This window comes from Pogona vitticeps, chromosome 1 (genome assembly GCF_051106095.1).
Source record: "Pogona vitticeps strain Pit_001003342236 chromosome 1, PviZW2.1, whole genome shotgun sequence".
Classification (NCBI taxonomy): Eukaryota; Metazoa; Chordata; class Lepidosauria; order Squamata; family Agamidae; genus Pogona; species Pogona vitticeps.
Window position 1 is genome coordinate 77211530 of NC_135783.1, and position 12516 is coordinate 77224045.

The following is a 12516-nucleotide window of genomic DNA, read 5'->3' on the forward strand; positions in this document are numbered from 1 at the left end:
CGGTGCTCATCCCATTTTCAAGCCGTAGAGCCAGTGCTTGTCCGAAGACAGTTTCCATTGTCACATGGCCAGCGTGACTAGGGAACGCCATTTTTACCTTCCCACCGAGACGGTACCTATTTATCTACTCACATTTGCATGCTTTTGAACTGCTAGTTTGGTGAGGAGCTGGAACAAAGCAATGGGAGCTCACTCCATCGCGTGGATTTGATCTTAAAACTGTTGGTCTTCTGACCCTGCAGCACAGGCTTCTGTGGTTTAGCCCGCAGCGCCACCACATCCCTCAACACTTATCTCAGGTTTTTTTTTTTTAAGATTCACCATATTTTTTTTTAAAAAAAATCTCTCCTTTATTTGGAAATACAAGCTAGTCTCTAGTGATGTACTTCCACCAGATCCCACTGCTTGGGCAGAACCCTTACTACTCTTTTAAAACATGATACAACAAGGAGTCCTGTAACACCCACATTAGGCAATGTATTCAGGATGAAAACACTCCATAGCCATCTTTGTGTTTTGCAAGGAATGACTAATAGTTTCTAACCTAATACAAAAAAATCTTTGTAAAACAACTCATCATAAATATGACACAGTCTTTTTAATGGTTAGAAAACCTACCTGTCTGATTAAACTGTGAATTGGCATCTTCATCAGGAGAATAGCTGAGGGCAGAATGTTGAGGTGAAGCACAGGAAGAGCCTCCATTAACTCTGGAATCTGTTTCAGGCTGAAAATGATTTTTTTCAAAATAATAATTTAAAAAATGCTTCAAGTCCACCTGAGGATATCAAAGCACATTTTAGACATTGAATATAATCTGCTAATAATGGTCTTATATGGCTTGATATCCAGGTGGAAATACATCTAATATATACTGATCCAGACCCAGTCAAAAAGAGCACACTTCTGACCATACTGAGTATCTGTCCCCTCCACTGCCCGCAATATTGAACAGCTGTGCTATGCAACAGATTGTGCCTATGTTCATCCCAAGGTGCATGATCAAGCCTTCAAAATGGTCTTGATGGTATTAGCTTTTGCATGTTAGGTTGCATGTTTCAGCAGGAAGTGGGGCAGAGCTGCAAGGCATGAGGAAGACATTGCTTTGTGTTGCTACAGACAAATTTGGCCCATTAGGAATATACAGATGGTACAAATGTACATTGAAAATATGCTTTATTCAGTGCTTAGCAGTTCTCAGTCTCAAGCTCCATGTACAGTGTAACATCAGGGCATAAAATGAGTGTGCAGATTTTTCAAACTGATGATGTTGATGATGATGGAACCATGTTCTTCTCCATATCGGTCAACTGGCATTGTTGCTCTTTACCCAGTTTTGCTAGATAGCTATTTTTGCCAGTGAATACTAAAAACTGTTCTCTTTGATTAGTCTTCCATTAGATTAGAAAAGTATGTGGCTACATTTGCATGTAACACTGAATCATAATTTGGCATCATGAGTATAGTAAGCTTTGAGTTCATGCATTTGCCTCTTCTCTCTTCCTGCAGTGTGCAAGGAATGTGTAATGAGTATTTACACATTTTCTCACCCACAACAACAACAAAAAAAGAGTGTCAGTGTACTGAAATATACCATCAGAAATCTAGAAACATTTGCTTTTGTTTCTGAAAATGTTTTATGTAACATCTACAGACAAACTGTAGTTGTCTTAATTGTGGGGTACTTACTGGTCTTGCCCCATGTCAGTGGATCAAAAAATTGTATCTGATTTGCACAGCTTTAACAGTTTCATATAGACGGCTTACATATCTGGAAGAACGAGGGCTTGAAGAAGTAGTTGAAACTGTTTTATTATTTCCTCTTTATAATTAACATGTCTTTGTCAAGCTGCCACATGCCAACTCTGCTTCACCTCTAAATTTGACATTGTAATCAATCTTTCAGACAAAAATGACAGCACTCCTGACAACCGACAATCCTTTGGGCTTGCAGAAATAAAAATAGCAAGTGCACCTCCAAACTGTGACCTGAAATATTCAAGTCCCCATGTGAAGGACTGGAAAATATAACTCCCAAGAATTTCCTTTGGTGTTCCACAACAAATAACAGTACGATGTTTACCAGGCTCAATGTGTTTTCTTCCCACAGACTGAGATACTACACCCACCCTGACAAGTTATTAAGCTAATCAACACGCTTCAGTCAACATATCACAGTAATAAAGCACACTTTAAGAAAGAGTGAGTGACTGGTTTACAAATGATATATCAGAAGAGCAAACAAATAACAGCACATAACACAAGGTAACAGACTAGCTGTCGGCTCACAGTTCATTTTCAAAACAACAACACAGCATGATCATATTTGTTTGTTTTTTAAGAAACTGGGCTATGAATATTTTTTAAAATATTAATGGAAAAAAATGAACATGTCTCCAATACTGCAAACAAAAGAAACAGCAAGTTCTGTTGTACATTAAGGTTTTGATCTTGGCTTCATGTCTGCTGGCACAAGGGCATTGTAACGGGCAGACATAACATCACCTGTCCGTCACAGCTGGGCAGTGAGTCATCAGCCAATGGTGTGACGGAAGGTGGAACTTAAGGGGAGGAGCTGATATAAAAAGGGGGGTGAAGAGTGAGAGAGAAGAGATTAGAGTCTGAGCTGAGAGTTGAAAGTGACTGTTATAGTGAGTGAGAGAGCCTGTCAGTGAGAAATAGTCTATGTGAGCCAGCGTTTATTAACAGTGATTGATTAATTGATTCTTTACCAGTGATTTACTATTTTTATTTTTCTATAATCAATAAACGAGTTTTTGTTTACACTTGTCCTTTTATGTTTCTTTAAGGATAAGTTGGTGGCAGCAGAGGTTTTTGAAGTGAAGTAGCAACCACTCTTTGAGGTTTGAGAGTGGCGGTTACAGGCATCTTTTGCCCGTTCCCTTTTCTGGCACCCTCTGCAAATCTACTCTAGAAGACCCTCTTCTATGATGTGCAGGGCAACTGGGGCTTTGCTCTGGAACTCTGAAATTCAGTGAGCGCAGGCCTTTGCCTGAAAAAGAGCATGAGCCTCCCTCATTTGCTGCTGGAAAGGTGTGAACCTGCCACTCTAGGTGTGCATACCATCTCCAGCTGCTGAGAAGAAACATAAAAGAGGCAAGATCAGTGAGGAACCAATATGGCGTTGTGTGATCAGATCCAGATGTTCTCTCATTCCTCCATCTCCCTCTACATACCAATCTCGTGTGACCCAGTCTTAACCAATAAGGTAGAAAAACCTAAAGTGCCAATATTGCTCATTGTAGCTCTGGTTACTGGGGTTCCTTCTCTGTGAAAGCTTTTTCTGAAGTAATGGAGCTTGTCCTTTCACGGTAGCTTAATTTTCAAATTGCACTGTCAGGATCATTGAGAAGTATAAACCAAGCAAATTGAGTAATTCAGAATTTGTGTTGAGAATGTCATCAAAACCATGGGGGCAAACAATCTTAAAGCACTTTAAGAGCACTTGATCAGGTGCACACTTACAGCCTCTGACTTTCTACATATATCAAATGGATGACAAAGAGATGCAAAAGGGAATAATGGAATTCTATCTATGTAAATAATAATCTTGTATTCACATCTGTCTTCAGTTCTGCTTAATCAGCAGAAGAATTAATTAGCATACACTTATAATTAGGAAAAGGCAGCAGAAATCATTCAGTATGTAAGATGAGGGCTTCATGAATTACAGGACAACAAAAACATCTATCTCACCACACATACATGCTGTTTGAAGCTGCTACCAGTTTAGATGCTGTCATTCATGAATTACAATAGGTATTCTTGTAACATTGTTTGCAAGTGCATTTGAAAAAAACTATAATTTATAAGGCATGCTGAATACAGGGGTAAATGTAGTTTAGAGGATCACTTTATAAAACTAAACCTATTCTTACTTCAAGTCAGCACTCATGTGCTTTAAAATCAATCAAATGTAAAGTAATTTTTAAAATATTTTTTAAAAGGGGAAAAGAGTTTTTGAAAATATTCAGATTGCTTGTTTTTCTCAGCACTAAATAACATGCCTACAAACACTAACACCTGTAGATCAAGGATTCAGGTCATAACTGTTTTGGCAAAGAATCTGGGTTCAAAGCAGATCGAAACCCCAGCATCTTTAATAGCCATAATAAAAAAATATCAAATTAGCCAAGTTGAAACTCCTAGACAGATCCACTGCTGTGCAAGGTTGACACCTACAGCCATTTCATCAACTTTTAAAAACCGCACCCACAAAATAGTGTTTAGAGGCACATTTTAACAAAGAACCAGCGCAGACAACATCTCTTTACTTTGAGTGTATGGATAATAAAAAGACTAGCTGGAGCTGACAAGAGACACTTAGCAGTGCACAATGGAGCTTTTCTACAATTTAAATGAAAGGATAAAGGAATGAATTTGCTCCAAAAAGGAATGTTGTTGCTAAGTATCTACAAATAACTTCTCTTCCCGAAAAAAAGCAACTGTGAATACCATACCTGCTCAAGCAACTGTCGTAGCCGGTGAAGCTGAGATTCCAGTTGCTTATTGTGATCTTCCAAAATCTGCATTCTAGCCTCCAGACGACCTTTGTGTTGCCGTAAAAGTTTGGCCTCTGCAATGAGCTCAGCATCTTCTTCAGTTGTGTGCTGGGGTGACACGGCCGAGTCTGGTGGTGAGCTCAGAGCATGCATCCCCCTTCGAAGATGTTGCTCCTTTAGTTGCTCATATTCTACTTGTAGCATCCTACAGTCAGTTTGTATATAATAAGCAGCTGGTTTAATGACAGCATAGACATAAAATAATGTAATTTAAAATTCAACCCCTAATCTCTAATTATTATCTTACAGTTATGGAACTTAGGCAACAGTTGCTGAGTTCTTATATGAACTCTGACCTTTGCTGACATATGGCATAACAAAAGCATATCAACAAAAGTGCAAGCAAAGCATATCTTCCCATTCACATTCAACTGTTGTTCCATTGTCTTCAACATTTTTGCTGTTCCATTTTTTCTCACCACTGCTTTGCCTTGTTCCCATCACCCCATTTTCTCTGTCATTCCATCACTTCATGGCGCAGTGGTTAAACCGCTGTACTGCAGCCAAAACTGTGCTCACGACCTGGGGTTCAATCCCAGGTAGCCGGCTCAAGGTTGACTCAGCCTTCTATCCTTCTGAGGTTGGTAAAATGAGTACCCAGCTTGCTGGGGATGCAATGTGTAGGTGGGGAGGCAACGTGTAGCATAATTAACTTGTAAACTGCCCGGAGAGTGCTTGAAGCACTATGGGGTGGTATATAAGCAGCACACTTTGCTTTGCTTTTGCACCAACGAGGCACTAGCATTTTAACAAGGGGAGATGACAACACCTTTGTTCCTCCTCAAGATCAGCAATGATGCGCTCAAGCTCTCCTCGTTCCTCCTTCTCCACTGACTTCAAGATCTGTGCTGGACTCTGTGGCTGGCTCACAGGTGATTCCCCTCCCAGAGTCTGACAGTACTGTTGGATGAGAGCATGCTCATCTTCCCTGTAGACGAACATAGCTAGCATAAACATCCTCTGCATAAACAAGCTATAAATACATTGCTATAAATTCTTTACAGAATGCATTAAGAGAGTGAAGCCGTGGTGAATTTCAACAACACACATTTTACTGTACGGCTGCAGCGCCTGTATGACTGCAGCGCCAGAAAAGAATTACTTTAATGGATAGACTTAAGGCAGTGATAAACAGTGATACAAATTGCTGCATGAAATAATGAGAAGACCTTTACTTTTAATAGACCATGTTCTTCTACACAATTTGGTCCAGTTTATACTTCTACAGCATCAGGAAAAGATTAAATGGACATATATTCCTACTGCACTTTGCTCAAACCAGAGCTCTTACAAAATTTGGGTTTAATGGATGTTTACTTAGTGAGGATCAGAGACTGATGTGAATCTGAACAAAGGAAGTGTTTTTATTTGAACTAAACCACAACAGCAGATGCATCTTTACAAAAGAAGCACACAGTTGTCCTCACATTTTGTTCTTCAGTCCCCTGTTTACTCAGCAGAAAGTGTTGCTTTGTGCAAAATAGCTTTCATTATAAATAGAGATGGTGATATTTGTATTCATTAACGAATAAGAATATCCCTGTCCAAGCTGCACCTAATGTGGATTCCAGCCCCCAGAACTGGCCCATCCACTCACATGTCCTGACCCTGTGAAGGTCCCACTCTTCCTGCCAACTGCAGCAGTGCAGGGAGACTCGTCTGCATGGGGAGATGAGGATATTCGTTTATAAACACGAACATCCCCTCCTCCAATTATAAACAACTCAAGAATCTTTGAGAAATTAAATAGTGAGTAAAAGCAGAAAAATATGTGAATCTTGAGAGTGAACAGCTTTTTAGATTACCCTTCCAAAAGAAAGACAAATTAAAGAGCAGGTGAGAAAGCGTCCCAAGTGGTAGGCAACCACTAGAGATGGGGAGGCCTGGGGAAAACCCTGAAAAATTGGGGGGGGGGGACGTTTTTTCTCGCAAAACCATTTTTTTCCAGAAAAAATTGAAAAAAAATATGGAGTGTGGAATATGTTCTTTCACAATGTTAAATATGTCTATGATATGGTATTTGAACGATACACCATGAAGACCTTAATGAAAGATTTCTGAGACTTTATATATTTAAGTTCTCTCTAGAGATATAATTTTTTTCCAGAGAAAATGGATTTTTTTCAAAATTTTACATCTCTAGCAACCACAGACATGAGATGATATCATGCTAGATATTTCAAAACCGTAGTTAGAAGGACTTCATCATCAACTGTACATTCCCCTACTGTGCTGCACAGCAAGACGATCTATGCACCAGTCACACAGATTGAACCACTTAATGTGGATCACAGTGTGCATTACACAAAGCTGCCCACAGAGCTGACAGCATCCAGTGTCTCTAGAATTGTGAAGTAACACAGTTCCAGGCAGAGACCAGGATAAGACCCAAAATCTGTTACTCAAGATGAAATCTAATATTCAGAAACTGCTGTCAAAATGCATTTCTTTAAACTAAGTATTTCGTTAAAAGGCATACTAACACATTTGTCGTAACACAGTGGAACAAAACAGATCTCATTCAACAGAAGGTTCCTCCTTCTCCGTCATTCCCAAAGAAACAAGCAGTTTTAGAATAAGCTTATTATAATCACATTTGTCTCAAAGAGCTCCAACTTACAGTAAACATGCAGGGCAAAAACCAGTAGAGAGTGCACATTACGTTACATTATGTTCTATCAATTCAGAACTGACTTATAGTGACCCTAACAGGGTTTTCAAGATAAGTGAGATATGTAATTAGCAGTTTTACCAGTTCTACTCCCCAGTGAGTTTCTGTGGCTAAGTACAGATTCGAGAACCCTGGTCTTCAAAATCCTAGTCCATCACCTAACCCACTAACTACATCACACTGGGTATCAATGTACATTATACAATTTTGCTAATTATCAAGACATTTCTGTAAATGTGGGCAGACTATTTGCAATAAGTTTCTCATCCCTGGGAATTTTTGTCCATTATTTAAGTTGTTTGCATGATGCATAATCTTCACTTAGTGAGCTGGATTTACTATTAGATATATTTCTTCATTACAAATTATATTCTTTCTGAGATCTTAGGCATGGAAAATTTCCTACATCCAAAGGCATTTTGGCTATGAAGTCCTTCTTCCATGGAAGATTATTTGGCACAAATAACTATATTAAAAAAATCATTAGTCACAACTATTTTGCATGAAGACTGCTTGACAGAATTTATTAAATATGAGCCAGATCCAGTATACAGTAATTTGTTTTTAATTTAGTCCAGAACACACAGCTTTCCTATTATCACTCTTCAGTTAACTTACAGGGCTGGTGTGGGTTTATTAGCTACAGGTAATTTTGATACCACATTATCATCAACTGAAATCTCAATGCTTTTGAAGCTTTCTTATAATTTTCAGCTTTCACTGCATGTAAAGGTACATAGATAAGAATTAGTCCTCTGGAATATCTGAAAGACCTGGATACCTTGGCAGCTCAAGGCTCAGCGGCCAGGAGAATAAAAAGTGTAGGAATATAATTCTAGACTAAATTGAGGAATCTGATTACAGTCATCATGTTTACTTAAAAATAAAGATAGTCTAAATCACTTTAAATTATATGGTACAACGATTGCTTTTGAACAGTCATGATAAAAAAAAAGCATTATTCTTAAAAGCTGCTAGCACCTTGATGCTAACACAAATATTCTGATAGAAAATAGGATGCATAATACCAAAGCATAGTGATTCTGTTTAATTCCCCACTCCACCAATATCAGAAATTGTTCTCTTCAATACAAAGCAGTGGACATGGAATCTCAATTGCAAATATAATGTCTACAGGGCCATCATAGTAACACTTTCACCTTTCTTTTTAAAATAGAAAAAGTTCCTTTTGTATATTTCCTACATGTGCAGAAAATATTGTAACATCTCTGTCATTGCAAATCTTTGCAGAATAAAGTGTTAAAATATGAACTGAGATCAAGCCCTTCATTATACTTGACACCATCACTGGTAAGCAGGATGAGGCTGTGATGAGTAAGCAATGCTACCCCAGTGAGCACATGGTACTTTTGCCCCCTTGTTTTACTATTTCAGTCTCAGAAGTTTTATGAAGGACAAAGAGATTTATTGATCTGTCTATTATAAGCAGTATGCTTTGGCAACTGATAACACTGTTCTTCACTGAAGCAGTATGTGACACTCCCTTCACTAGGGAAAAGTTGTAGCTTTGGTGTGGAGTTTCATACTACCTCTCATCTACACTGCCCTCTGACTGATCCAAAAGGTGGAATCTTGTGTCAGGCCTAACGGCTCACATGCCACCAGTTTCAGACAGATCTATTACATGCACAGCTATCCCAGCTGAATGCTTCCCGGCTGACCATATGACCCACACTAGACTGAAGGACCAGAAGCCAACAGAAAGCCTTCTAGCACTGAAGGATGACAATACTGTATTGAAAATCCAGCGCTAGAAAAGACAGGGACACAGTAACTATATATCAAAATTAGTGTGACCCACACAAACAGTTATGGTTTGTCCCAAGCTGTAAGTTTATTTTTAGAAATAAACTAAAATCTTCCACTGTAGGCAAGGTCATTAGAAACTAAGAGTGTGCTGATGGATGAAGAGACTAAAGAGATGTAAAAGATGTACAGCCTGAACACAGCTTGTCCCTGGCTGCTGTGATTTCTACAAGATACATTGGTAACGGATCATCTCATGGAAAGGTCCCTATGAGGTCCTTTATGCCTTTTAAATAAATTATTCACTCTGAAACTAGGAATCTTTAAGTAAGATTATATACTATGCATGTGTATATATGACTGTGGGCTGTCTGCCTATCTCAGCAGCATTTAATGAGTCATGGAGGTGTCGTGTTCACCTTAAAGGATTAGGTGCATAATTTGGGGATACTTTTTCATTCATTATTGTCACTAGAGGCACTGGGAGCCACAGGGGCATTAAGTGCCTTTCATTCATTTAGACGGATACAGCAACTGTGATGCTATCTCAGGATGGGCAAAATGTGGCCAGTGGATTACATAGAGCTCACTCATTTTGTGGCTCTCCAAGGGCCCTTGAGAATGAAAATGATGGGGGCATTAGAACTGTTTTCCACTCCTGGAAGTCTCATTGACTTACTCTTGTGTTATCAAAAAGGGGAAGGCTCTGAAAACTCCACAAGCCATCAACATTTTTAGAAAGGAAAGTCTTGGGTCTGGAACGGTCAGTCTTCTAAAATCACATGGAAGGGAGAGGGTAATGCAGCAGGTGTGAGTCCTAGAACAGACAACTGGGCTCCAGAACCTTCTAAATTGCTCATCCTTCCCCTATCTAAATGCAGGCAGACTTAGAACTACTACTCATGCTTTGGTAATTGCTCACTTGGATTATTGGATTATACTGTAAACACTGAAACAATCCCCAAACTTCAGTTAATCCAACACAGTGTGGCTAGATTACTAAAGGAGACTGCCTGATGACATTATGCCAGTCCTCCAGCAACTATAATTTCTGTTAGTCTGTTTCAAGGCCTAATCCCAAGTATCTGTTTAATCTTTGAAGCATTAAATGCCTTAGTACTATTCTTCCCAAAGGAGCATCTCCTCATTATTTATCCATGTGCATCCTAAATTCATCATTCAAGACCCTTTTCCACCTCCCTAAAAAAAATGAGGCTTTTATGGTGATGGCACCACACCTGTGGATTGTTACCCCCAGAGAGGTTCACATGAAGCCTGCAGAAACTGGTGATAACACTATCACTTCTACAGATATTTTAGGCATCATGTTAGTGCTTTTAGATCTTTGTCCTATTTTATCCTTGCTGCTGGTTACACTTTGGTTTTATTCCCTCTTGCTATCCGTTCTACTTTGTTTTTATCTCCACTTAACAACTATAACAACAACAAACAGCAACAATAATAAATGACAACTGCTGCAGAACTTAAATTACTGGAGTGCATGAAAATCAGGTAAATAGACAACTAGATAGTCTGTTTCCAAATTACTTTGGCATTGTTATATGTGTAAGATACTGATTTCCTCCTTTGCTCAAAATTCCATGCACCTTCATACACTAACATATTGCACCAGAACATTGACAGGGATTAAATGACAATGATTCCAAGGAACACCACTGTTCTCCATAATATTCTCCACAGAACCTGACTCTTTTAACCCTCATTTTCTTCATGCCTTGCTAGGATTAGATATATATGAACATACTGATGTGCAGAAGCACATTCATTACTTTCACCCACTTCTGAAAACAGAATTTATGACAATTTGTGACAATGATTTATTCCTCAAAACTGAGCGGTGGAGGATTAAATGAGTATCCTAGCCACCCATAGCGATAGTGAGGGACGTTTGTATCCTGCCTCACAGACCAAGTAGTGCATTCTTTGCTCTCTCTGTCACATGACGGTGAGGAGGAAGATCAGGAACCAATCGTTTCTGCTGGGCTCTGTCCTGCATCTTCCCTCCTGTTGTATCTCCCCTGCATGCTTGGAAGGATGTTTACGCCACACATCCATTTTGCTCCTCAATGAAGAAGGTATTATCCTGAGATCAGCGACTGCCCAAGCTTCTTTTGCAAACGTCTATGTCACCCTCTTTTTCTGTTTGGTGAGGTGACCGGTGGCTTCTGCAATTATATTCCCAGAGGAAGGAAGAGGGAGAGAGTCCAAGAGTCCAACTGTCACTCTTGAAATCGGCTGTCACTCCCACACCTCCTCCTTTCTTCTGGGAACTCAGCTCCTGAAATCTTCTCCGAAAGGGATCAACAGCTTGGCCTCTTGGCACCCAATTTTACATGTGAAACCCAAAATAGGACTACCAAATGAATGCCCTTGACCAAAGATACAATTGTATAACCTCCTCTTGCAGGATAATACCTTATCTACAAAGAAGTAGAGCAGGCATGTGAGGCAAAATTCCTCACTGGCCCCTGAGCATGCAAGAAAATCAGAACTCTGGCAGAAGGGATTGGCTGCTAGTCCTCCTTAGGCTGCAAGGCATTGCTGAGGTAGGCACCTGGCTATGCATCCACTATCTGGGTGGCTGGGCGAGGTGAGGCTCTCTGGCTGGGCAAAAGGGACAGCAGCAAAAGTTTTCCCACTCAGGAACATATGAGTAAGTGGAGAAGGCAGGCTGCAGGACACAAACCTACAGTGGTGCCTCAACTTACGAACGTCCCTATTTACGACCATTTCGTGTTACGACCAGCTCCGGCCGCAAAATTTTGCTTTGACTTGCACCCAGAGCTTCCAATTATGAACAGAAAAAGGCAGAGGAAAAAGGCAGGAAATTCAATTTTCTAACTATAGGTGGTGTCAAGGCTGCTTCTTTAACTCTTTTGCACCAGAAGTTAGAGAGTGTGTGATTGGCGGAGGCTTCGGAGTGCCTGGAAAGGTAAGGTGCTGTTTCCTGCTTCTTTAAATCTGTTCTGGGCGTTTTTGCAGCATGGTTTTGGGCTGGGGGGTTATGTTTCTGTGCTGTGAAGGGTCTTTGGGGGGTTTGGGCTTTTTTGTTCCCCCCATTTCCAATGGGTCTTGGCGGGTTTGTTTTTTTTTATCCCCCCATTTACAATTGGTTTTGGTTGCTTTTTGGAGTATTTTCCCCCCATTTCCAATAGGTCTTGGGGGGTTGGTTGCTTTTTGGTTTTTTTCCCCATTTCCAATAGGTCTTGAATGCTTCCCTTGCTTTTTCCTTTGTTCTCTCTGCATTTCTGAACTGCTCCTTTCCTGTGCATTTCTGAACTGCTCCCTTTGTTCTCTGTGCATTTCCATCCTGGTCCCTTTATTCTCTGTGCATTTCCGACTTGCCCCCTTTGTTATCTGTGTATTTCTGATCTGCTCCATTTGTTTTCTGTGCATTTCTGATGGGTCTTGCACGCTTGACTGCTTTTCTCTTCCCCCACCCCTCAACTGGAAGGGATTAATCACATTTCCAAT

At 40.0% G+C, this 12516-nt stretch overlaps 1 protein-coding gene across 9 annotated transcripts in view; it reads right to left on the reverse strand.

Moving 5' to 3' along the window:
- Positions 1–12516, reverse strand: part of UTRN (utrophin) — a 431410-nt gene that overhangs the window by 13067 nt on the left and 405827 nt on the right. For all 9 annotated transcript variants that reach the window (XM_078383278.1, XM_072995753.2, XM_078383279.1 and 6 more), the window contains 3 exons: positions 5353–5511; positions 4482–4728; positions 619–727 (listed from right to left, as the gene is read on the reverse strand). In XM_078383278.1, the coding sequence (XP_078239404.1) occupies positions 619–727; positions 4482–4728; positions 5353–5511 (515 nt within the window). The remainder of the gene's footprint in view (positions 1–618; positions 728–4481; positions 4729–5352; positions 5512–12516) is intronic.